The 27,970-nt window shown below is 34.1% G+C and overlaps 2 protein-coding genes across 2 annotated transcripts; both read left to right on the top strand.

Annotated features, from left to right (window-relative positions):
* Window positions 1-528: 528 nt before the first annotated feature.
* On the top strand, window positions 529-968 carry LOC140182283 (DNA topoisomerase 2-like). Its single transcript, XM_072228437.1, has 2 exons — window positions 529-718; window positions 904-968. Exons 1-2 carry the CDS (start codon window positions 529-531, stop codon window positions 966-968), a joined length of 255 nt encoding a protein of 84 aa, XP_072084538.1.
* A 2,673-nt stretch (window positions 969-3,641) lies between these two features.
* LOC112776717 (GRF-interacting factor 1) lies at window positions 3,642-26,751 on the top strand. The gene is made up of 4 exons (XM_025820952.3): window positions 3,642-3,882; window positions 5,159-5,235; window positions 15,200-15,290; window positions 26,289-26,751. Exons 1-4 carry the CDS (start codon window positions 3,781-3,783, stop codon window positions 26,613-26,615), a joined length of 597 nt encoding a protein of 198 aa, XP_025676737.1. The 5' UTR covers window positions 3,642-3,780; the 3' UTR covers window positions 26,616-26,751.
* Window positions 26,752-27,970: the final 1,219 nt, after the last annotated feature.

Raw genomic sequence — 27,970 nt, 5'->3', positions numbered from 1 at the left:
TTCTGTGAACTGTGAACTATGAACTGTGAACTGTGATTTTTTATTTTTCTATGAACTGTGAATTGTGATTTTTTTTTTATTTTCTATGAACTGTGAACTTTGTTGAATAATTATGGGTAATTGTTGTTAGTTAAGCTGTGAACTTTGTTGTTGTTACTTGTTACTGGGTTGAACAATTATTGAATAATTTTGATTGTTTTGTTATGAATAATTATTTTTTGGACTTATGTTCTATGTGATTTATGAATTTGTTTACTTAATTGATAATGCTGAACCCTAACTTTTATCTGCGTGTATGAAGTGAATTTTGGATCTTCATAAGTTTTGTTTTTCCTAAATATATAGAGCTTTAGAACTGAACGGAGAGTTTAGTTGATTCTTTGTTAAATTGTTTCCTCTTCTTTTCAAATTTTTTTCCTTTTTGTTGAAATTTCATGTTCCGTGTACATTTATGAAGTTGAATGCAGTTATTTTGAGGGCAATGCTTATTGTATTGCTTAGTTGTTGCTATAGGTGTTTTCGAACAATATGGGAAAAAAGTATGATCACGTGATTACCAAATGCAAAGAAGGTGAGAACTGGACCAAGGTAACCTTTAAGCCTGACTTGGAAAAGTTCAAGATGGCGGAGCTTGAAGAAGATGTAGTAGTTTTGATGAAAAAATGGGTGGTTGACATTGCTGGCTGTCTTGGAAAGACTGTCAAGGTTGAACTCAATGGCAAGATGACTAAACTAAAATCCTTCCACAATTAAGCCGATCTCTAGCTAAAATCTGCAGAGAAATCCAAACCAGCACCCATTTCTAGTTTTGTCTCTCTTTATTAAAGTTTGGTTTTGGGGGAATTATCTAATATTCTTGAGAAGTTTTCTGTACTAATTAATTTTCATGTTTGTTGTTATTAGGAGCTTTGCCAAAAAATGGTGATAGATGGGAGATTTGTGTGAGTCTATGTGATGGGCAGTTTTAATAGGTAATTTACAAAGCAGAATTATAACTACCTTAAGGAGAGGTAATTGTTGTGGGTAACTGTTGACTGTTGAGGTAATTATACGTACCTTAAGGAGAGGTAATTGTTGTTGAGATTACTATTGATGCATTTTATGTTTGATTAGTTGTTTTTGTTATTTGACTTTGAGTTTGTTTGAATGAGATTATAACATTGTGGTTATGTAGTACTTTTAATTTGGATGATATTTTAAAGTTTATATTAGAATATAATTATATTCTAGTGTATTTATTCAAATTTTATTTATTATTTTATTATAAAATAATTTTTCGGTTAAATTACGATCGAACCGGTTGAACCAATAAATCAGTAAATCGGTAAATCAAGAGCGGTTCAATGACCGGTTTGGTTTTCAAAACCTTGGTAATATCACGATATATCCTAGTTCGGCTACAAAGTGCAATGTGACATACATCTAGTCTCTATCACAACAATGGTAGAATTTCTAGTATAGTCAAGATTGATAACAACCACAAATTCCAAGAGACTCACTCTTGTAACTCACCTAAGCTATCCCAAATCTAGTAACACCTAGGTGCTAGTCCAACCTACTTAAGAAGAATTAAGTGCACTCTAGTTCCAGTACACTTTCGAAATTAAACACTCAATCAATAGATTAAAATATCTTTTGTGTGAACATTGTGGTTATGTAGTACTTTTAATTTGGATGATATTTTAAAGTTTATATTAGAATATAATTATATTCTAGTGTATTTATTCAAATTTTATTTATTATTTTATTATAAAATAATTTTCCGGTTAAATTATGTTCGAACCGGTTGAACCAATAAATCAGTAAACCAGTAACAAGAGCGGTTCAATGACCGGTTTGGTTTTCAAAACCTTGGTAATATCACGATATATCATAGTTCGACTACAAAGTGCAATGCGACCTACATCTAGTCTCCATCACAACAATGGTAGAATTTCTAGTATAGTCAAGATTGATAACAACCACAAATTCCAAGAGACTCACTCTTGTAACTCACCTAAGCTATCCCAAATCTAGTAACACCTAGGTACTAAGTCCAACCTACTTAAGGAGAATTAAGTGCACTCTAGTTTCAGTACACTTTTGAAATTAAACACTGAATCAATATATTAAAATATTTTTTGTGTGATTAGCTTTCTTTACCTTTTATATTTCTCAATATAAATAAAAAAAAAAAAAACAAAAGTTGTTTGTATAGTCTGAAAATATGTACGAATTGGTTGCCTTCTTTTTTGATGATCCATCAATATATTTATATCTCTTCTTGAATATAAGAATAATTTTCTTTTTGATCAAGCTAATCGTTGCACTCTTTAATGCTGTCCAATTTATGTGACATAATTCTTGCTTATGATTGATTCTTTTTCTTGAATTTATTCTTGAAGGATTGCCAATTATATAATGAAGGCTAATCTTTAAAATTGAATATTTTAAATTTGAATACAGAAATTTTTTTTGTTGTCTTTTTATTTTAATAAGAGCATATTACAATGGCTGCTTATTTTCTTTATATTTGTTTGCTGAAAATTAAAACCTATCAAATCTTTCTTGCAATACTTAAAATATATATTAATGCACTCAATAATTGTACTTCAATAATTCAATTAAATATTTTTCATGATTAAAATTGTCAAATATTCTCTAAATTACAACAACAATAATGTTACCGTTAATAATAATAATAATAATAATAATAATAATAATAATAATAATAATAACATAACGATAAAAAATTTTGTTTAACAAAAAATTATTTATAAATAACATAGATATACTTACATAATGAAAATGATTTAAATATTTAATAATATGTTCACGAATCATATATATATATATATATATATAAAATAAAAGCCAAGTTGTACTCTCTTCTCTATCTCTACTATCTTTTGTATTTTTATTCTCTTGTCTATCACAGATGCAAAGCAAGACAGATAAAGCTTAATTTATAAGAGAAATCGTGATTCAGGCTCTTGTTCATCGTGATACATGTCAAATACTACTGTCTCCTGCGTATCACCAGCCTGTAAAACACAGGTTAAGTTTTGCGTACAAACATGCAAAAAGTGATTAAAATTCTCTCTTCTATGCATACAACGCACCACGTTTCATCTACTGAAACGTCTCCTACCTACAAAACGAAAGTGGTCAAGCTTGCCTGCAAAAAACACAGGTAGCGTTCCGGCAATTCTCAAGTTGTTTTTTCAAACCTACAACACTGCAATCCTCCATTTTTGCAAAACCCATCCTGATCCAATAAATATGCATTATACCACTTTTATTTCCATTCAAAAAAAAAATTTGACATTTTTTAGGATATGTTTTAAATATTTTTTATACATCTGTCCACTTTTTTTTATTTTGTCAAATATAAATTAAAGTATTGTTTTTATTTTTAACTTTTAGATTAAATTTATATTTTTTTTAATATTTAAAATATTTTATTTTCATTCTAAAAAATTTTAGATAAATATTATATTAAAATAAATGATATTATTTTTGTGCTTATTAAAATAAAATTTTATTCTTAAATTAAATATATGGTAAATATTATATGTTATTGTTTAATTAAAAGTAATAATTAATAAGAAAAGAAATAAAAGAAATGTGTAGTCATGGTGTAAACATGAGTCTCATTTTTATAGATGTATAATTTGAGTGTTTATTTGGTGTGTGGCCTCCGTATCACGTGAGCGTTGTATATATTGGTGTGGAGAGAAAACAGTGCAAGATATGACGAAGCGAAAGTAGTGGGCCCGCAAGAGATTGAAAGATATAAGTATGCAGCAGCAGTCGCAGCAACAGCACCTGATGCAGATGCAGATGCAGCCCATGATGCCTCCCTACTACCCCAACAACGTCACCACCGATCACATTCAACAGGTATACATGCCTATGCACCAAATCAACCCTTCACCGGAACAACCACCTCATTTATTTACTTTTTATTTAATTTGAATAAAATATGTACAATATGATTTTAAAATGTCAAAAAGTTACTCGGCAGATATTCGGATTGTAGACAAAGGACAACACACAGCATCATCATCGTCTCATGCCAACAACAATAGTTTTTCTTTTTTTTTTTTTTCCCCATCATATATATACATGCTACTTTTTAGCATATAGTACCATTTTTGTCACTTTCCGGTTACTGCATTGCATTGCATTGCCAGATATCCTTGAATACTTTTTCACCTCCGCTTTAAAGAATGCAATACGATTGTTATATGGAAAATATTTTTATTTGAATTAATATGTGGTACGCACAAATTAGTACACAATACATTACTTAATTGGTGAATTTATGTAACTATAATATATCAAACAAAGGTTATAACCGTTAACAACATGTAACTTTATATTTTTATTATTGATTCGCATTTGTCATGGTAAAGAAGTTTGCACCTTAATACTGTTAAGTTTAACAAATGTTAGTAATGATGATTGTCATCAACATTTGGTATTTTTTTTTTTTATTAAGGTAACATTTCTTGTATATTTTTTTCCTTTTTCTATATATTATTAATACCAAGAATGGTACAAATAACATTTTTTTTTTTTTAATTGTTGGTGCTTTTTTGATGTAATTAATCATGTGCTTTTCCATATTTTTTCATCTGCCGGTTTTGACATTACTTTTGTTATATCATTGTACAGTTATGATTTTTATTTGAATATATTATCACGTTACATGATAGCAGTAGTTCACTTCTATTAAAGAATACATAAATTAGTTGGTAATTAAAAATTTGTTTAAAAAAACAAAACCGTCGTTAATAGTTGAACTTAGGTTTCAATACTATATCTCACCTAAGATGTCATCGTATTGCATGCCACAATTTCATTAAATCTTATTTGAAGTTAAGACATCAGAAAAATAATATTTACATACCACCTTGTAATATACTTCAATGTATGTGTACACCTTTTTCTTCTTCTTTGGTGGATAAAAGTACCCATATTTTTATTTTTTATATTTATTATATTCACTTTTATATATTAAAAAAAATATAGTATAAGAGTGTGCATATAACCCATCTCTTAAAAAGAATTTTTATATGTTATTATTTTCCCTGCTCTATTATTATGAAATCGTTATCATTATTGACTTCTTCTCCATAACCATTCCCCCCTCATCCCCTCTTAATTAATGCATTATCTAGATGAGAACAAGTCCTTGATTCTGAAGATTGTTGAAAGCCAGAATTCTGGGAAGCTGAGCGAATGCGCCGAGTAAGAATCACTCTCTTTGAATACTTTCATTGGGTTTCTCACGTCTTATAGAAAAGTATTTTTTTAACATAATAAAAAACTTTACAAATATATTTTTCTGTCAACTATTCCAATTTTACGGAAGTTAGAAATAAGAGAGTGAACTAAAAAAAGATATGTATATTATTGAGCGTGTTTAAATTGTCTAGAATGATATAATATAAAAAGATATTTATAAATACTAAAAAAATTATAATAATAAAAATGTAATATTCTATAATAAATATTCAGATATACTAAATAATTCTAATCAATGCTAATTGATCCTAATATATTCTGACGGATAAGCGTAATTAAATATTTAAATATGACAATATTATCCTGTTAACAACACATAAATAATTCTTTTTACGTATTATTAAAAAAGTTATCTCAAAATGAATACATTTAATTAATTAATTTATATTATCAATACATTCAAGTTAAATTCTAATCTTATTGTTAGGTATTTATTAAACATATAGTAGGCATATTTTTAAATAAGTTTCTCATGTTCCTTTGTGAATAATATATATAAATACAAATTTAAATAATATTATTGTTCTCTACTCTTCTGTAATAATTCCATATAAAGATGTACTTATCTTTATTAAAAAGTTAAAATATAGGATTTTTTTTTACCGGGATATAATATGCCAATAGCACATGAAAATATTCAAACACAATATAATGGTGAATGTCCTTATTGCCAACCAGACATGTAATTAAGTAATATTGAAGCATTTACTAAGCGGTGGAGTAAAAAGTAATTTAAAGTTGTACCACCTATTTCAGTATTTTGTCATCATATGAACTTTATTGTATGACATGATGAGTGAGAAATAATAACACTCTGGTTGATTTATTATTATCCTGATGAAAGCATAGGTTTTAGAAACCTACAAATTTTTGTGCATCAATCTTGGTAATGAATGTTCGATTTCTGTTTCACCTGCAGGCCAATAAGTTTGTTTACTGGATGGTAATAAGCTTTTTAAACCAACTTTTACTTGTACAGTATTTAAGTCATTTATCTGCTGAAATAACTGTTAAAATTTTAAATTTACATTAAAAATATATAATTTATTAGTCAATAATAAATTCTTAACTCTAATTTAAATTATTTTTAATTTATCAAATTATAAAATACTATAAGTAATTAAAAAATATAAAAATATGTAAATAATATAATATTAGAATAAACCTCTAAAAAGTTTTTTTATTTATATAAAATAAAAAATTTTAAAATTATCAAAATTTCCTAAATCAGTTTTGACTATGTAAATATCTTTTTTTGTTATTATATAAATTAAATCGTCCCTAACTTTATGATTTAGGTTAACTAGTAAAATATTACAGGCTGAGACAATTTATGCTTAAATTTGGTAATTCAAAAACATATAAATCGTCCTAACTATTGTGTTTTCGTAAATGACTATAAATCATCTCAGCATAAAGCATAAAGAGAGTAATGTGTAAAAGTTAAAAACACATAACGTTGAGACAATCTATACCTTACTCAACAATTGAAGAAGAAATTTGGCTAGAATGATAATGAAAATTGGCTTTGACTTTGGCGCTTGAGAATACCGGAGAAGATAAAGTGTCTGCTCTGGCTTTGCCTCAACAATGGAGTTCCCACAGCTAATTACCGGTTTCAAAGAGGTATTTCTACTTCTGATTTTTATCAGAGATGTTATCTTGCTCTAGAGGATATTAACCACTGCTTTAGGACTTGCCAAAAAACTCGTCAGATTTGGATTAGCTTAAATTTGGGAATGACCGCTGAGGACTCTAATTTGGATTTTGTGTCTTGGATTCGTTCTAACCTCAACAAAAATGAGTTTCTCTTTGCAGTGGCCTTTTGGTGGATTTGGAGGGATAGGAACAATGACATCTTCCACCAAGATGATCCATGGAGTAAGGAGAAAATTGTTCACTTAGTTAAACATGCTGCTCGAGATTTCTATAATGTTGTTATCAACCAAAAACATATTATTCCTTCTTCTTTGAAATATAATTGGGAACCACCTCCAATGAATGTCTGTAAAGTGAACTGCGATGCAAGCGTTTTTGAAAATGAGCAATTAGCTGGCTTTGGATGTATTATTAGAGACAGCATGGGAATTTGGATAAAATATTGTTCTGCCAGTATACCTCTTTCTAGTGTTCTCTATTGTGAGCTTCATGCTATTTGGAGAGGGCTTGTTATGGGTTGGGATTGCGAGTGCAAAGAGGTCATATATGAAACTAATAATATTGATGCGTTTCTTCTTGTTTCGCGAGACACAACCAGCATGATTAGGAATGACTCTAATCTGCTTGACAAAATCAAAGAGATGCTCCAGCGCAATTGGACAGCTACTTTAGTGCTCATCCAGCGAACAGCAAACAGAGCGGCTGATTTAATGGCTAAGACTGCAGTTTTAAACAAGCAGGTGTATTTAGAGTGGTTACTGCCTCCTAATAATTTAGACATTATTATTAGAGAGGAGTACTATTCTTTTTCTTAGATCTTTTTTCTTTGTGTTATGTTCAGTCACCAAAAAAATCTATACCTTACTCAACAACATGAGACTATTTAAAGTAGAATGTGGATAAAAAATAATAACAAATAAAATAATAAATTAGCAAACTTTTAAAACGTACCTAGTGAGTGCTAAATTAATATAAATTTAAAATAACAAAAGAAGTTAGTATTTATAATTTTAAATTAGCTTTTAATTTAAATTATATCTCCTAAAACTTTCACTTCACATTTATTTCAGTACGTATACATTATATTCGTTTATTTATAGATTTATTATCTTCATAAATCGTCTTTAAAATCTTTAGGTTTGTCACATACACACAAATCATCTCAGGGCCTTGATAAGGCATAAATCGTTCTAAGTTGTTGAGGATTAGAACAAGGCAACAAACGCCTCAGAGTTCAATGTTTCCAACTTTTACATGTTACTCTCTCCACTTTAGAACAATTTATAGTCATTTATGAAAACACAATACCCTGAAACGATTTACATGCTTTTGGATTACTAAGATCAAGCATAAATCATCCCGCAATGTTTAACTAGTTAACCTAAATCACAAAATTTGGAATTATTTATATAATAATAAAAAAATATTTATGTAGCAGAAACTAATTTAGGGCATTTTAGTAATTTTGAATCTTTTTATTTTATATAAGTAAAAAGTCCCTTCTAAAATTACATTACAAAATTTATATTGCTAACAAAATTAATTTTAAAAGATATTAATGATAAATAAATTCTCAAAAAATTAAAACATAACAAAAATAATTTTAATATTTTGTTTACAAACATGATGAGAAATTATACTTTTATTCTTATAACTTGGTAATTTTAATTTACATGAATTGGTATTGCAAATGACCAATTTTTTTAAAAAAAGATTAAAGAAAAGTCTAATGATGAAACTTTTCTCTAGTTTTTTGCATTTTTTTTGGTAAAATGCTTATCCAAATTTTTTCACAATAATTTGGATCAAATGTACTATTTGTCCAATATAAAATTTATTTGTTATTTATAAAAGATATTATTTTAATTTTTGTCATGATTTTGAATTTGTTATAATTTATTTATTATTTGTATCTTTTAAAATTGTTTTTATTAATAACATAAATTATTAGATATTATTTTAATAGTTTATCGTATTATTGTGTAAGGGTGAACTAATAGGAGTAAGTGATAATAAGTAATATTAACAAGAAGTGCAGTGGTAATTCAAGAAAAAAAAACAATTCCAATGTAACAGTAACATTATCTCATACTAATAAGAAAAGAAACAGCAGAATGCAATCCCGGTAAATGATGGAAAATTGCTAAGGTTTAGCCACAACCATTAGCACCTGAACAAGAACAGAAGAGAGAATTAGACTAGAGAGAGGGAAGAATTTGAGAAGAAGAAAAGAGAGCAGAGGAGGAATTTCAGAAGGGAATGAGGTTACCACTGCATTGCTGCCACTCAAAGTTGTCCAGCATTCTATTAATGACCATCCCCCTCGTGCTTCTCCTGATTTCTTGAAATGAAGGATCGTTTGACAGGTGTCCATTTCCAATAACCAACTTTTTCCTCTCACTTGTTGGTGCTGATTCTGCATGACCTTCCTTCACGCACTCTTTTTTATTTTTATTCCTTACATTACTCCCCCCATTAACTTCAACCTTGCCCTCAAGGTTGAGATGCGGATAAGCCTTCTGAAGCTGGTCAGCATTTTCCCAGGTCGTGTCCGCCTCAGGAGTCGGTCCCCACTGCACCTGTAATTGAGGCATTTCCTGTCCATCTTGTAATATGGTTCTTTGTCCTACCACCTTGTATGGTTTCAGGATCGGGCCCAACTCGGTGGTTTGAAGAGGGAGAGGGAAGTAGTGTGTATCATGCTCCCCACGAAATTGCTTGAGAGCGGAAATGTGAAAAACATTGTGGATCTTAGCTTCTGCAGGCAGGGCCAACCGATAAGCAACCGCGCTAAGTTTCTTGTCGATCCTAAAGGGGCCAAAATAGCGCATACCGAGTTTCTGGTTCTTCCTTAAGGCAACTGAATGCTGCCGATAAGGTTGCAACTTCACAAGGACCCAGTCGCCGACTTCAAACTCTACATGTCTTCTGGTTCTATCAGCGAAATACTTCATATATTGTTGAGATCTGGACAGATTGGCCTTGAGCTTCTCCAAGAGATGATCCCTTGCTAACAACATCTCTTGTAGGGACGCTTCATCTTCTTGGCACCATTCGTATTTAACTAACGAAGGAGGTTCTCTGCCATATAGGGCCTTATAAGGAGACATTTTTATACTTCTATGGGTAGAGGTATTATACCAATATTGTGCCCAAGAAAGCATGTCCATCCACTTTTTGGGAGTGTCGTAACAGAAGCATCGTAAGTACATTTTCAGCGTCTTATTAAGCACCTCACTTTGACCATCGGTTTCCAGATGGTATGCCGAACTCATGGCCAAGTTTGTACCTTGTAGCTGGAATAATTGTTGCCAAAATTTACTCACAAACACCCTGTCCCTATCCGAGACAATTGATCTGGGAAAGCCATGAAATTTCACTACATTTTTAATAAACGCATCAGCCACCGATTTGCTGTTAAAGACGTGTTTGAGCGCAATAAAGTGTGCAAACTTCGTGAGTCTATCGATGACGACCATGATCACTGAATAACCATTAACTGGAGGCAGTGCAGTTATAAAGTCCATGCATATGTCCTCCCATACTTGAGCCAGAATGGGTAGAGGTTGCAGGAGGCTGGCTGGTGATTTTGTTTCCATCTTGGCCTGTTGGCAAGTGCCACACGAGAGGACATAGCGTCGAATGTCCCACTGCATATTAGGCCAATAAAATGGGAGCAAATCCTCTCCACTGTCTTTGCGATTCCCGAGTACCCACCAATGCTACTGTCATGATATTCATGCAAAATGAGTTTAATTAAACTACTGTGTATAGGAATCACAACACGCCCTCGCCATAATAGCAAGCCATTCCTACAAGTATAGTTCAAGTCATCATTGGTATTGTTGCTGCAGCGTTGTAGGATGTCCTTCAAAGTAGAATCCTTTTCAATATCTCCCTTTAAGGTTTGAACCCATTCTAATTTAGGCCCTGACCAGGCTGCCAAGAAACATCGGGACAAGGCATCGGCTGGTACATTTTCTGCTCCTGATTTATATTGAATCTCGAAGTCATAGCCCAGCAATTTGTGCAGCCATTTGTGCTGCTCTGGCGTGTGAAGATTCTGCTCCAATAAGGCTTTAAGACTTTGTTGATCGGTGCGAATAATGAATTTTTGTCCAAAGAGGTAGTGTCTGAATTTTGCAATGGCTTCAGTAATAGCATGAAATTCTCTAATATATGCTGACTGTTGCTGCATAACAGGAGTCAATTTCTTAGAAAAATATGCAATGGGGTGCCTGCCTTGTGTTAAAACTGCTCCTATACCATTGCCCGAAGCATCCATTTCCACTTCAAAGGGTAGTGCAAAGTTAGGCAAGGCAAGTACTGGTTGGGATGTGATTGCAGACTTGAGTTGGTTGAAAGCCAATTCAGCTTTGTCGTTCCAATTGAAGGAATCTTTTTTTAGTAAGTCCGTGAGCGGAGAAGCTATGGCCGCATACCCTTTAATAAATCGCCTATAGTACCCTATCAAACCCAAAAAACCCCTAAGCTGCTTGAGGTTTTTTGGTTGTTTCCAATCCAGGACAGCCTGAACCTTTGCTTTATCCATGTGGACACCATTAGATGAGATTGTGTGACCCAAATAATCAACCTCAGATACACCAAAAAGGCACTTAGTGAACTTAGCATACAGGGTCTCTTGTTGCAGTAGCTTTAGGACAATCTCCAAATGATTCAAGTGATGCTGCCAAGAAGGACTATATACTAGAATATCATCAAAGAAGACTAAGACAAACTTCCGTAAATATGGTCGAAATACATCATTCATCAAGCTTTAGAAGGTGGCCGGCGCATTAGTCAAGCCGAAAGGCATCACAAGCCATTCATAGTGACCTTGGTGCGTGCGAAACGCCGTCTTGAATCGGTCCTCTAGTTTAACCAAGATTTGGTGATAACCAGATCGAAGGTCCAATGTCGAAAAAAAGGTTGCACCAAATAGTTCATCGAGTAGTTCCTCAATTGTCAGAATCGGAAAACTATCCTTCACTGTAATTTTGTTCAAGGCTCTATAATCGGTGCAAAAACGCCAAGTTCCATCTTTCTTCTTAACTAACAAAATAGGGGAGGAAAATGGGCTATTACTAGGTTGGATAATACCTTCATGAAGCATTTGCTGGACCATGACTTCAATCTATTCTTTTTGGCTATGCGGGAATCTATACGGCCTAACTTTCACAGGTTCTGCTCCCTGGATAAGAGGAATGCTGTGATCCTGAGCTCGCTGCGGAGGTAGGCCAACTGGTTGATCAAACACCGTCGCATATTTATGAAGCAATAACATCAGTGCAGGGTCCATGTTCCCAAGCAGCTCTAAAGAGTTGATAGACTTGTTGTCGGCTTTGTGGACTTGAAGAGTGAAGGCTTCGGCTATAGAATCAGTCTGAGCAAGTCTTCTAATATGGTGAAATTGTGCTTGTGTTGGAGCTAAGGTCTTGTCACCACGAATAGTGACAAATTTGCCTTGATGCAGAAATTGCAGAAAAGAACTGTCATAATCAACAATGTGGGTCTTGAGGGTTTCAAGCCAAGTAGTGCCAATTACCATATCACCACCCGCTACATGAAGGACATACACCTCAGGAATTGTTATTTTGCAGCCTTGTACGTGAATATCGGTCATGGAAATGCATCCCTCCACTGTGAGAACATCGAAGTCCCCTACAACAACCTTGAACCCAGGGCAAGGTTCAACTGGCAGGTTTAAAAACTTTGCAATCCTTGGTTGAATGATGCTGTCCGAACTACCCCCATCGATAAGAACTTGCACCTCCAACCCATTTAGCATAGCTTTGAGTCGAATGGTGGAAGGTCCCTTAGTGCCATGCATGGCATTGTATGAAAGATGATGTGCCGCGACGTCCTGCTCTAATTGCTCTAAAATGGCGCTCTCGGATTGGGCAAGCTCTCCAGGATTGTCTAATGCAGGGTCATCTTCTCCCGCCAATTGTAGCAACATCAAGTGTTTGTTAGCACATTTATGCGATGCCGAAATTTTTTCATCGCACCAAAAGCAAAGGCCCTTTTCTCGACGATTCTGAATTTCGGCAGGGGAAAGGCGCTTGACGGAATTCTTGGAATTGCTGGTGGAGGGTCGCTGGTTAGGGGTGGGTAAGAGTGGGGGAAGGCTATTGCGGCCAGTGGGCCGCTGTGGAGTGCTGGGGTTTTGGAAAGCTTACTGAGCAGGGAAATTGTTGGGGCCGTAGGTAGTGCGAGGTACGGTGGTAAATTTGTCTTCATAGAGCCGTGCGAGTGTGACGGCCCGCATTAGAGATGGAGGGCATTGTGCCTTCACCTCCCGGCAAATGTCAAGCCGAAGACCACTCACGAAGCAATCTCGCAAGGCCTCATGCGGTTCAAGATTGGTGCGATTGGCTAAGGCAACAAATTTCGCATAATAATCTCCCACAGACCCTTGTTGTTGTAACTTAAACAACAATTCTCTTGGGGACTCAAACAATGAAGGACCAAACTCAAGTTCAATTTCACGTTTCAACTGTGTCCATGATCGAAAAGGGGCAGAGCGTTGCGACATTTGGTACCACGGAATGACCATACCTGTTATATGGATTGCAGCAATTGCAAGTTGTTCCTCCTCTGGGACTCGAAAGAATTCAAAATACTGATCGAGAGAAAAAATTCAACCAAGGGCATCAGAACCATTAAACTTAGGCAGATCAAAGTTCACCCTTCGAAGATGAGGACCATTGCATGTGAAAGGATCGTAGCCTGAGTTCGAACCATGCCGGAAATCACGAGAAGGGGAGCGATCGCGAGGACGCTCATTGAGAAGCTGAGCAAGAGAGGACTGGATCGCATTTAGCTTGAGATCCATTGCCTCGGAAGCTCGAGCTCGCTCCGTTCTGTTCTCCTCGGATACCGTCTCAATCATCTGGAACAATCGCTTAATATCTGCTTCCATCCCTTTCATCCGGGTGTTATCTGCCACCGCCATGGCCAATGAAAGAACCAATATAAGGGTGAACTAATAAGAGTAAGTGATAATAAGTAATATTAACAAAAAGTGTAGTGGTAATTCAAGAAAAAAAACAATTCCAATGTAACAGTAACATTGTCTCATACTAATAAGAAAAGGAACAGCAGAATGCAATCCCGGTAAATGATGAAAAATTGCCAAGGTTTAGCCACAACCATTAGCACCTGAACAAGAACAGAAGAGAGAATTAGACTAGAGAGAGGGAAGAATTTGAGAAGAAGAAAAGAGAGCAGAGGAGGAATTTCAGAAGGGAATGAGATTACCACTGCATTGCTGCCACTCAAAGTCGTCCAGCGTTCTATTAATGACCCTTCCCCTCGTGCTTCTCCTGATTTCTTGAATTGAAGGATCGTTTGACAGCTATCCATTTCCAATAACCAACTTTTTCCTCTCACTTGTTGGTGCTGATTCTGCATGACCTTCCTTCACGTACTCTTTTTTATTTTTATTCCTTACATATTGCCATATGATTATTTATTATTTATTATTATATTAAAGCGTGTGACGGGTTTTTCCTACCATTGATCGATGCTTTTATTAATTACCATGAGCTAAGTGGTTACCTCAAAGTCATTTTGTCTAATCAGATATTTAAATCAACTTTGGAGTTACCATCCAACATTTAGCAGTTTTTCTAAAGAAGTAGTATACCTAAAACACCTCAATTTTTTAATTATTATTTTTTCCCTAAGAAGAAAAGTTAAAAGCATGATGACTTGGTGGAAAATTTGTTTCTTTTTTTAAATATATAGCTACTTTAATTTACTTGTTAAACACAATGACAACCCTCTTTTTGGCAATGCATAATGAATTTTGTTATATATATATATATATATATATATATATATATTATATCAAATTAGCTGGCTCATTTTTTTCATCACTATTGAGTAGAACACACCATTTAGAATTAACTAAGTTCTATATCTTACCGAAGAATGAAATAAAAAGAGCAATTCTTTAAAATGTATGGGAAAAAAGAAGATAGAAATGGCAGAGGATATCTTATAAGAAATATCAAAATTTTAGATCTCGTAACAAAAAAAATCTTGTTTGGCCAGAGATAGAAAACATAAAGCATTATTGCATATTTGCATGCAATATGCAATAATGATGTTTCCTAACACATACATATTGAGGTCTCCTAGTTGTGTAGTAATGTCAGATGCTGGTTCCCTTTCTGTTCCTCATTCCTGTGGTACTATACAATAAAAAGTTTATCATCATATTGACATTTTTTTCATTCTTCAGGAATCAATCTAGGCTTCAGAGAAATCTTATGTACCTAGCTGCAATTGCTGATTCTCAACCCCAACAACCTCCTGCCATGCCGGCTCATCAGGTACATCCCCTTTTTCTTTATTAATTTTTTTTTTTAGTTTTCCTGGTTGCCAATTTAGTAACTTTAATTGCACTTTTTGGAAGGGTTATTAATTTCATTTTACCCTTTTATCTTCTAATTTTTAAGGATAGGTTATTAATCGATCCGCTTAAACTTGTTAAATGTGCAGATTGATCACGTTGGTAGTTAATCTATTGATTGTTATTTGTTAATATAGACAGAGTTTAAGGCTACCAAAGTTTACATATTTTGAAAGTTTAGAGGTTGATTTACACATAACAAAAAGTTCGGGGAATACAATCGAGTCATTTTAAGCAAAAATGTATAACTTAGATAAGTTGTAAGAATCTATTTAATTTGCACATTTTAAAGAATTTAAAGTGCATATTAGGTAAAGATCAAGAAGGTAAATTACTTGTGTTGATGCACAGATACAAATAAAAAATACAACACGATATGAGCACATACAAATTTTAAAATTTTATAAGACACGAAAATATGATATATTATATATATATATTAGATAAATTATAATAGTATTTTAATATTTTATTGATACTAAAATATAAATTAATTTTTTAATTATTTTTAATATCTTTTTAAATTATATAAGTAGTTGAATATTTTTTGTATTAATAAATAATAATAATATATACTATTTCTAAACTCATTTTAAAAATACATGTTAAGAATAAGGTTGGATACACTGACACGTGATAGTATTTAGATATGTCCAAATGTATTCGAAATTACTTGGGTTGGACTACAATGAAAACACACGTATCTTGTCCAAAATGTGTCTGACACACAGACGTATCAACTCGGTGAAACGTCTGTCTTTCATAACTTTTTTACTTACAAAATTTACTTAGGTTCAAATTTGGTTTAATTACTCTACTGGTCCCTATAGTTTCGCAAAATTTTCAATTAGGTCCCTATATTTTTTTTCTTTTAATTGAGTCCTTGCACCAATTTTTTTTTAATTGGGTCCCTATACTTTTTTTTCTTTTTATTTAGGTCCCTGTACCAATTCTTTTTTTTTAGTTGGGTCCCTATAAAATTAAGTCAATTACTACTAAAAGGGACTTAATTGAAAAAAAATTTGGTGTAGGGACCCAATTAAAAAAAAAAAATATAGGAACTTAATTAAAAATTTTACAAAACTATAAAGACCAACGGAGTAATTAAACCTTTAAATTTAAATGCTTCGCATGGTTGTACGTTTAGCTTCTTAGCTTTTATTGCGGCGAATGCCAATATGCTCCAAAAATGTAAAGAATATTCCGTTTTTTGAATTCTAAAATTTAAATATTAAATTTCTAATCGTAAACTTTAAATTTTAAACTCTAAACTACAAACTTTAAAATTCTACTCCATATACTCTAAATTCTAAATCCTAAATAATAAATTTTAAATTCTAAATCTGAACTATTGATATAAAATATAATAAATATAGAGCTAAATTTTGTTTAATTAACAAGAAATACATCACTCGTTATTAATTACTAATTAGTAAAAAATATTTAAAGATGAGCCAATTATTGTCTACTTTTTTGGTTTAATTACAAATAATTCAAAGAAATAAAATAAATTCTTATATTTTTTAAAAAGTATGGATTTCTTTCATTTTAAAAGTATAAGAACAATTAGTCCTAATTTTGTCTTCTAATTAACCAAAATGTTGTAGTTAGATATGGACCTAAAAATTTTGATATGAAAAAGTCGAATTTTATGAGTTTTTTATTTTTTGTTGTATTTTTTATTATAATAAAAACAATTTAAGTATGACATGTGGTTATAGAGTTATTCTTTTCAGAAAAAAATTTATCAATATATTTTAGTAAATAATACTATTGAAATTTAAACCCATCAAATAGTTAAAACTAATTACAATTAAACCATCAAATTATATTAGATTTTTTAATTTTTTAAATACATATCTCATATATAAGGAGAAATTTAGGCATCATAAAAAATATCCTTCAAATTTTTAGGGGTCCAAGGCCAATACTTTTCTCCTTCTTATAATACGCCCCGACAGTAACATCCTACCACACAGAGTTTTACGCTTAAGTTGTAAAACAGAGATGGTGAGGTATTACAACCTCTAAAATAAATTATATACATATAACAGCAGAAAGAGAACAATAACTAGGAGCCTTGAAGAACAGGTGAAATAAGAGTCGTGAAATAAAAAGCGCTTCGCTCAGAAAACGAGTTAACTTGCGTGCTAAGAAAGTTATAGTCAACGAGTACAAGATAACAAAACCAGGAATAGAGGACCAAAGATACAAAATAACAAGCTCCTAATTCAGCCTGCGAAGTTAAGGCTGGCCGGAGAACATTTATACATATATGTACATATTCCAAAACCAAACATACATAAACAAAACGTCTCTCGATAAGCCTCTAAGAGGATCAAAAGGAACAAGTCATGCGGAGAGAAAACTATATATATATATATATATATATATATATATATATATATATATATATATATATATATATATATACACGTAATTATACAACAAAAATTAACCCGTTAACCACTTCGCTTCAGAAGTCCAGACGCCAAATGAGGTGCCTCTCGACCTGCATCTGAAAAACAACAATATAGTATGGGGGTAAGAACCAGAGATTTTCAGCATGGTAAAGGTACCACGCATATAAGATATAAGGTCTTGGGAATGCCAGAGGCAATCCTAGAACGCTAACACTCAGAGTATAAAGCTTAAAGTATTAAACAAAAGCCATAAAAGGTGGTCTTCTAGGGGTATCTATGTCTTACCGCCTTTCCCCCATACCTCCATCCCCGACAGCATAACACAGACAAATACACAGATAATGGCAAGCACAAGAAGGGTACAAGTACTGCAGATATATCAGATATACATTTAACATAGCAAATACATTTAGGCACACCCAGATAATGCACAAGCAAGTAATTCAAGTAATATGCACATGATGCATGCCTGTCCTATGGCTGATGAGTCTCATCTGTCGGTTATCAAGCCAACCCGACAAGTTCGGTTTGCTAAACCATTGGACTGTCCCTCGACGTGCATCCCCAAGAGTCTATGCATAGCTTTTTCTCAAATAATTATAATTGATCGATGGGGGTTAACATTTCCGGGGATTATAAGTGCCCGGTAACCCTTACATCGTAGGGTCAACAGAGTATTGAGTTTCGACCTGGTACACATGGTGGCAAGCCACAGTACTTTACCTAGGAAATCTCGTATCTCAGATCATTTGATTATTTAAGCCAAGTATTATACATAATCATTCATAATATTTCATATTCAATTCATTACTTTTTTAGCTTTACTTCACCTCCAAGTTATCCCTATTTCCTAACTTCATCTGATTATCAGACTTAATACTATTATTTATGACTAGAAGAATGAAAATAGAGGTTTAAAAGTTTGAATTTATTTTAGAATCACAAAAATATGTGTGTTGAGAAACAGGGTGTGTGCGTACGCATCAGAGTGTGCGAGTGCTCCCAGCAGTGGGCTTTCCCTTGTGTGTGCGTGCGCATTATTGTGTGCGTACGCAAGTTTTCCTAAAAATTTATAGGGGTGTGCGTGCGCACAAGAGTGTGCGTACGCACAAGTGAAAACTTGACCCTGCTTAGAGTGCGCGCACAAGTGTGTACGTGCGCACACAGTGTACGTGCGCACACATACCGAAGATCCTGGTTCTGCCAGAACTAAAATAACAACTTTTTGTTCAAATTTTCCGACGCCCATAACTTTTTCGATTTAAAATATTTTTCACCCGTTCTTCGAACGGCGTAAACTTCACGAACACAATTTTCATTTAAAACAAGTTGGAAATAATTTGAGGGTCCGGAATCCAAATTATAGCTCACCAAAGTTCATCGCAAAACCAAAATTTTACAAAACTTCCAAAACCTCATTTTCATTTAAAAATCCCATCCCATTCATCACCAAACCTGCAATTATCAACATAGTATGTCCTTCCTCATCATCACAACAACCACCATAATAAATCATACCTCAAATCAACAATAATACACATACACTTCCCAAATCCATCAACTAAAAACCATAGCTCACAAATCCTAGGCTTATATGTTTATGTCCTTAAATCATTAATCAACAATTCATCAAATCACCAACTAGTCAACAAGCACCAAACCAAAACATACTTATCAATAAGATACTGAGCAATAAATATAGACATACATTCTAACCTATCCTATGGTCATCTAGCCTAAGTTTTCACAGAACATTATATATTAAAAGCAAGAAATCTAAACCATACCTTGGCCGATTTCGACGTAGTGATCAAGGCAACTCACCAAAATAAACACAACCCCAAAATATCAATAAAACACTAGTCCTCAACCTCTACCAAGTTCCAACGTCCTCAATTTCAAGCTCCATTTATTTATTCACAACCTAATACATACTAACACATGTACACCCCAAATTTATTACCCAAGGCACAAATTCAAAAAATTAGATAGAGTTACGGTATCCTCACCTTACTCAAGCTTTGTATAAGCAAGAGTGAATATTTTTCTCAAGCTAATTGGATCCTAATACATCAAAATGCAAAGAAACTCAATACCACTACATAATTTTTGAAAATTGGGGGAAGAAGAGGCTGAGAGTAATAAAGTGGCTTACCTATGAAATTGTTTCGAAAGAATTGTAGAGCTCGACACGGTGGTCGCGTGGCCACAAACGGTGCGGCGATCGGAGCTCGAATGAAGGAGATACGGTAATTTGAAGTAACGTAAGGGTTAGGGAATTTGTTTTTTCTTCTCTCCCCTGTTTATGCTTTCAGCGAGCTCTTTGCTGAAGTTGGGAGGAAGGAGAGCCTTAGCTCATTTAAGTGCTGGGCCGGTTGAGCCCACGGGCCCAATTTGGGTTTAGTTCAACTGGTTCGGCCCATTCGATCCATTCTTGGGCCGAATTCTTTGAAATTAGTGTCAAAATTCTCATATTGATGAGCTCTATCCTAATTTAATATAATATTCATATTTTTAATTTTTTATTAAAATTTAATTTATTGACTAATTATTTACTAATTTAACGGGGTTTACATCCTGTCCACGTAACAAAGAATTTTGCCCTTAAAATTCAAATTTAGTTACCTGTAAAGAGGTGTGGGTAATCTTTTTGCATATCTGATTCGAGTTCCCAAGTATGTTCCTCAATACCAGCTCGACTCCAAGCTACTTTTACCAGTGTTACTTCTTTCCCACGCAATCGTTTAACGCTAGTGTCATCAATCCTCACCGGGATTACTGGAAGTGTTAGATCTTCTCTCACTTGAACCGATTCCGGTTCCAGAACATGACTTGCGTCAAGAGTATACTTCCGAAGCTGTGACACATGAAACACATCGTGCAAGTTCGAAAGATACGGTGGTAAAGCAACCCTATAAGCCACCGGCCCAATTCTTTTTAGGTTCTCAAACGGTCTAATATAATAGGGATTCAGTTTCTTAGTCTTAATGGCTCTTCCCACTCCAGTGGTTGGTGTAACTTTCAGAAAGACATGCTCTCCTTCTTTAAACTCCAAAGGCTTTCGCCTTTGATCAGCATAGCTCCTTTGATGGCTTTGGGCTACAAGCATTCGATTACGGATCTTCTTTATCTGCTCAGTAGTCTCAGCTATCATTTCAGGCCCTAGCAAACTTCTTTCTCCAGCTTCATACCAACATAGCGGGGATTGACATTTCCTGGCATATAGAGCCTCATACAAAGCCATTCCGATGCACGCATGGTAGCTATTTATATAAGCAAACTCCGTTAGTGGCATATACCGATCCCAGCTCGCCGGCTGGTCCAAAACACAAGCCCTTAGCATATCCTCCAAGGTCTGGATAGTTCTCTCTGATTGAGCATCTATTTGAGGGTAATATGAAGTACTCAAACTCAACTGAGTCCCAAATGCACGCTGAAAGGCTCCCCAGAACCTTGATGTGAAATGAAGATCTCTATGGAATATAATGGTGGAAGGCACGCCGTGCAATATGACAATCTCTTTGATGTATATTCGAGCCAATTCTTCCATTGTGCAACTTATCCGGATGGGGAAAAAGTGAGCTGATTCTGTTAGTCAGTCCACAACCACCCAAATAGCGTCATAACCAGTCCGAGTCCTAGGTGAACCCGTCACGAAATCCATTGCGATACTTTCCCATTTCTATTGTGGAATCTCTAAAGGCTGAAGGGTTCCTGATGGTCTCTTATGCTCGATTTTAACTTTCTGACATGTTAAACATTTGGATACATGCAACACCACATCATTCTTCATTCCTGGCCACCAGAGGTTACATTTTGTAAGGAGTACTTGAAATTGGACCGGCTCCAAGCACCAACTCAATTGCGAATTCAACCTCTCGGTTAGGTGGAAATTTCTCAATATCATTCGGGAACACCTCAGGAAACTCACTAACAACTGGAATCTGTTCTAAGTTTTGAGCATCACCCGAAACACCCGCAGTTAATAGCATGATACCCTGTCAATCAGTTCCAGAATAATTTACTATCCTAGAGTTCAAATAGTAACTATTCACCACAACTGGCGCTTCTGACCCTTCCGGCATAAAATGTATTGACTTCTCAGAACAATCAAGCAAAACATGATTCTTGGATAACCAATCCAATTCCAAGATTAGATCAAGACCAGTCATCGGCAAACAAATCAAATCATGCACAAATTTACGTTGTTGTACTCAGAATGGAACTTGTGGACATCCTAACCTAGTCACCATAGCTTCATGAGTAGCATTATGCACTTTCAAATCATAACCTAAAACCACCATTCTCAATCCTAATTCATTAGTCTTTTCAACTAAAATAAATGAATGTGTTGCTCCTAAATCAAATAAGGCATTTAAAACTTTACCAGCTATCTTACAGTTACCTCTAATCAATGTCTCTGATCCCTCAGCACCTGCTGCAAAAGTGGTATAAACTCTCCCCGGCTGTTACACCCTACTAGACTCATATTTCTTCTTTTCTGCACAATTACTGCCCAAGTGCCCGGGCAGTCCACAAAAATAGCATACCCCAAGTCCTGACCTGCACGAACTCCAGGATGATACTTCCCGCACCTCTGATAGGTCAAGTCCTATTGTGGTTGATTTTCAAACCTTCTTCCTTGATTAACATTAGTATTTGGCCTTCTGTAATTGCTCTGGCCTTGATTCTTCTGCGAAACAAAGCCTCCACGCTTGAAATTCCTACCTCTCAGAGTAAAGTTTCTCCCTGAAGTCCTTTGAAAAGGCACCCTCAAACTTCCTTTCTTTGCTGCCGCCTTCCTCACACATTCCTCAGCCACCCTACTCTTATTCACCAATTCAGAAAATACTCTAATTTCTATTGGTGCATCAAAGCTCAAAATATCGCTCCAAAGACCCCTTCATACTTAATACATTTCCACTCAGCAAAATCTTCAGGCGCACCTTGACAAATGCAAGAAAATCAATATAACTCCTCAAACTTGCTGGTGTATTCAGTAACAGTCATTTGACCTTGCTTTAGTTGCATTAATTCAAGTTCCTTGGTATTTCTGACCGAATTAGGAAAGTATTTTTTATAGAACTCTATTCAGAAGGCCTCCCAAGGAATCACAGCACCATATGGCTGCAGGATACGTTGTGTTCCCTACCACCAATACAGAGCCTCTCCTTGTAACTGATAAGCCCCAAACTCAACCCATTGCTCCTCTGGGACCTGTTGAGCCTGCAGTGTGATATGTAAAATATTAATTTATTTTCACGTATTAACTACCGGCAAGTATACCGGGTCGCATCAAGTAATAAAACTTATAAGAGTGAGGTCGATCCCACGAAGATTAAAGGATTAAGCAATCAATAGTGAATTGATTATTCTAGTTAGACAATCATTTTGGAGTGATGAGCAAACAGGAAATATAAATGACTAGAAATTAAATAAAGGCAATAAAGAGCAGGAAAAGTAAATGGAAAGAATATAAAGTTTTGGAAAATTAAAGAGCAAGAAAAGTAAAGTACGGGAAAGTAAAGTGCAAGAAATAAAAGTACAAGGAAATAAATTTCTTATGCAAAACTAAGCATATATATACATAACTATACAACAAAAAGTAACCCGTTAACCACTTCGCTTCAGAAGTCCAGACGCCTAATGAGGTACCTCTCGACCTGCATCTGAAAAACAATAACACAGTATGGGGGTGAGAACCAGAGGTTCTCAGCATGGTAAAGGTGCCACGCATATAAGATATAAGGTCCTCGGAATGCTAAACGCAATCCTAGAACGCCGACACTCAGATTATAAAGCTTAAAGTATTAAACAAAAGCCATAAAAGGTGGTCTTGTAGGGGTATCTAATTCTAACTTAACTTAATCTTATCTCTAAGTCTTACCGCCTTTCCCTCATACCTCCATCTCCGACAGCATATCACAGACAAATAAGCAGATAATGGCAAGCACAACAAGGGTACAAGTACTGCAGATATCAAATATACATTTAACATAGAAAATACATTTAGGCACACCCAGCTAATGCACAAGTAAGTAATTCAAGTAATATACACATGATGCATGCATGTTCTATGGCTGATGAGTCTCATTTGTCGGTTATCAAGCCAACCCGACAAGTCCGGTTTGCTAAACCCTTGGACTGTCCCTCGATGTCCATCCCCAAGAGTCTATGCATAGCTTTTTCTCAAATAATTATAATTGCTCGATGGGGGTTAACATTCCCGGGGATTTATAAGTGCCCAGTCACCCTTATGTCGTAGGGTCAACAGAGTATCGAGTTTCGACCTGGTACAAGTGGTGGCAAGCCACAGTACTTTACCCAGGGAATCTCGTATCTCAGATCATTTGATTATTTAAGCCAAGTATTAAACATAATCATTCATAACATTTCATATTCAATTCATAACTTTTTTTAGCTTTACTTCACATCCAAGTTGTCTCAATTTCCTAACTTCATCTGATTATCAGACTTAATACTATTATTTATGACTAGAAGAATGAAAATAGAGGTTTAGAAGTTTGAATTTATTTTGGAATCACAAAAATACGCGTGCTAAGAAACAGGGTGTGTGCGTACGCATCAGAGTGTGCGAGTGCTCCCAGTAGTGGGCTTTCCCATGTGTGTGCGTGCGCACTATAGTGTGCGTACGCACGTTTTTCTGAAAATTTACAGGGATGTGCGTGCATACAAGAGTGTGCATACACACAAGTGAAAACTTGACCCAGCTCAGAGCGCGCGCACAAGTGTGTGCGTGCGTACACATACCGAAGATCCTGGTTCTGCCAGAATTAAAAAAAAAACAACTTTTTGTTCAAATTTTCCGACGCCCATAACTTTTTCGATTTAAAATAGTTTTCACCCATTCTTCGAACGACGTAAATTTCACGAACACAATTTTCATTTAAAACAAGTTAGAAATAATTTGAGGGTCCGGAATCCAAATTATAGCTTGCCGAAGTTCGGCCCAGAACCAAAATTTTACAAAACTTCCAAAACCTCATTTTCATTTAAAAATCCCAACCCATTCATCACCAAACCTGCAATTATCAACATAGTATGTCCTTCCTCATCATCACAACAACCACCATAATAAATCATACCTCAAATCAACAATAATACACATACACTTCCCAAATCCATCAACCAAAACTATAGCTCACAAATCCTAGGCTTATATGTTTATGTCCTTAAATCATTAATCAACAATTCATCAAATCACCAACTAGTCAACAAGCACCCAACCAAAACATACTTCTCAACAAGATACTAAGCAATAAATATGCACATACATTCCAACCTATCCGATGGTCATCTAGCCTAAGTTTTCACAGAATATTATATATTAAATGCAAGAAACCTAAACCATACCTTGGCCAGTTTTCACGTAGTGATCAATGCAACTCACTAAAACAAACACAGCTCCAAAAGTTCAATAAAACACTAGTGCTCAACCTCCACCAAGTTCCAACGTCCACAATTTCAACCTCCGGTTATTTATTCACAACATAATACATATTCATAACACATGTACACCCGAAATTTAATACCCAAGGCACAAATTCAGAAAATTAGATAGAGTTATGGTATCTTCACCTTATCCAAGCTTCGTATAAGTAAGAGTGAACGTTTTTCTCAAGCTAATTAGATCCTAATACATCAAAAAGTAAAGAAATTCAATACCACTACATAATTTTCAAAAATTGGGGGAAGGAGAGGCTGAGAGTAATAAAGTGGCTTACCTATGAAATTGTTCTGATAGCGGTGGTCGCGTGGCTGCAAACGGTGCAGTGATCGGAGTTCGGATGGAGGAGATACGGTAATTTGAAGTAATGTAAGGGTTAGGGAATTTGTTTTTTCTTCTCTCCCCTGTTTGTGCTTTCAGCGAGCTCTTTGGTGAAGTGGGGAGGAAGGAGAGCCTTAACTCATTTAAGTGTTGGGCCGGTTGAGCCCATAGATCCGGTTTGGATCCGGTTCAACCGGTTCGGTCTATTCGGTCCAATCTTGAGCCGAATTCTTTGAAATTAGTGTCAAAATTCTCATTTTGATGAGCTCTATCCTAATTTAATATAATATTTATATTTCTAATTTTTTATTAAAATTTAATTTATTGACTAATTATTTACTAATTTAACGGGATTTACACTGACTGTAATAAATAATTATGCTAATTTTTTACTTATTATCTTGTTGTATATGTTCAATTAGGTTTAATTATTAGGTTTAATTAGAGTTTTTACTATATATTTTTTATAAGGAATATTCTATTAATTTTAATATTTTTAACATAAAAAATTTAATTACAAAATTAAAAACAGTTTGGAGATCCAATTGAAAGGAAAAAAAAAATAAAAACCTAATTTTAAATTTAGTAAAACTATAAAGACTAACAAAATAATTAAACCATTCGATTATCGATTATACATTGTTAGAATCAATTTTACAAAAACAAAACACATGCTAATTAACCATGTTGGATCAAACTGTTGCAGTACCCCTCTAGTGGGATTATGCTGCAGGGATCACACTACATGCAAGCTCAACAACAACAACAACAATTAATGGCTGCAAGATCCTCACTCTTGTATGCACAACAACCTTTCTCACTGCAACCACAACATGGTGTGACCTCTTCCTCAACTGCAAGTCCAGCTCTTCACATGTTGCAAAGCACCGAAGCTTCCATGGCTTCCGGAGGGCTCCCTGATTTTGGACGGGGTTCGACTGGCGAAGGCTTGGTGGGCGGCGGCGGTAGGGGACTCCTTGTTGGTATTGGGAGTTCTTCAGCTGAGGGGAATTCTGGTGATGATGGGAACTAATTAACGCTATAAATCAGTAATTAGCTTATTAATGTGGTAATTTCATTATTAATAAGTCGTGAACGAAGCTTGTTGTTCAAGTAATTAGAATTCGGTATCTGCATAAAGTAATGTAATGTGTGACAAATTATTATTGGTTGGGTAATTATATATATGGTGTGTTAGCACATTTTGGGTTGGGTAGAATTAGGCAATGAATTGAATGAATTGTTTTGCTAATAATAGTAATACTGCTAATAATAGTAGCAATATTTGAATAATAGTAATACTGCTTATAAACAACAATTCATTGCCTTGAATGTTTATTTTTAGAGTAATACTTCTAATAATAGTAGCAATGTGCATGTTTTTCTTCTTGTGTAAATTAAGTGTCTGTTTAAATATCTTGTAATTTATTGTGTGTTTAGTGTTCAGTTTTAAATAGGAAAGTTCTCTGGTAGATTTTTATTATAATTTTTGTTGGTAATTATTTTGGTAGAAATACATTTTTTTTTATCAGTTTGCACATATATCCTTCATTTTATTATTTTTTTTTATAAATTTTTTTATAGAGATTAAGTTAGGAATAACATAAAATAAAAAGTTGAATCATCAATTAAGAAGCAAAATCAAATTCTATGCATAACTAAAAAGAGTACTTTCTATGTATGCTATATAAAGCTTAATTAGTAATTATTTAAAATTTTGATTAGCATATATCTCTTTCTAGCCATTTAAATCAAGTACTAGTATAATCGGGTCTCAAAATAAATTTTCAAAAAAATGCATGTGAATTTGAAAGATTATATTTTTATTTTTTATTATTTTTTGAATGATTTATTTATTTAATTTTTACATCACACAATTATTTAAAAACATAGTTGTTTTATTACTCAAAATCAACCTATTTAAAAAATCTATAGAAGTTTATAACTTAGAACTATTAATTGAAAAGGTTTAAGATAGTAATAAACAAAATCTTGCACAAAAATTTTAAAAAATAGATTACCCAACTTTTCTTTTTTATTTTTTCTCCCATAACCCTATTACAAAGTTTAGGAAATAAAGAATTCGGCCCAACATTTTTTGTCCAGCTCCATATCTCAGTGTTAGCAGTCTAAAAATTTGCATACCATCTTAATTTTGCTTAATTAAGCTCCCTAAATTACCAACGGAGAATGAGAAGATTACAGGTACATCACATCAACGCATCACATGTGACCCCTATGCCTTACACCTTCATCCACGCATCGCCATCCCACTTCAACACCAAAGTACCTATGGTATGCTTTCTTTTGCTATCAGCACCTTAGAGTTTTTCATTCCCATATTATCGCTCCTCTTTTCCTTAGCCATTTGGACTTCTAGGCCCAAGT

This window comes from Arachis hypogaea, chromosome 19 (assembly GCF_003086295.3).
Source record: "Arachis hypogaea cultivar Tifrunner chromosome 19, arahy.Tifrunner.gnm2.J5K5, whole genome shotgun sequence".
NCBI lineage: Eukaryota > Viridiplantae > Streptophyta > Magnoliopsida > Fabales > Fabaceae > Arachis > Arachis hypogaea.
The sequence above is the reverse complement of the archived record's forward strand: the minus strand, read 5'-3'. Positions and strand labels throughout refer to the sequence as shown.

Bases quoted from the DNA above. Each gene is read 5' to 3' on its own strand.
- LOC140182283 (XM_072228437.1), top strand. From the start codon at position 529: ATGGGAAAAAAGTATGATCACGTGATTACCAAATGCAAAGAAGGTGAG. The intron at 719-903 runs GCAAGATGACTA...TGTTGTTATTAG, and splicing joins TGTCAAGGTTGAACTCAATG to GAGCTTTGCCAAAAAATGGT.
- LOC112776717 (XM_025820952.3), top strand. From the start codon at position 3,781: ATGCAGCAGCAGTCGCAGCAACAGCACCTGATGCAGATGCAGATGCAG. The intron at 3,883-5,158 runs GTATACATGCCT...TAATTAATGCAT, and splicing joins CCACCGATCACATTCAACAG to TATCTAGATGAGAACAAGTC. The intron at 15,291-26,288 runs GTACATCCCCTT...AAACTGTTGCAG, and splicing joins CTGCCATGCCGGCTCATCAG to TACCCCTCTAGTGGGATTAT.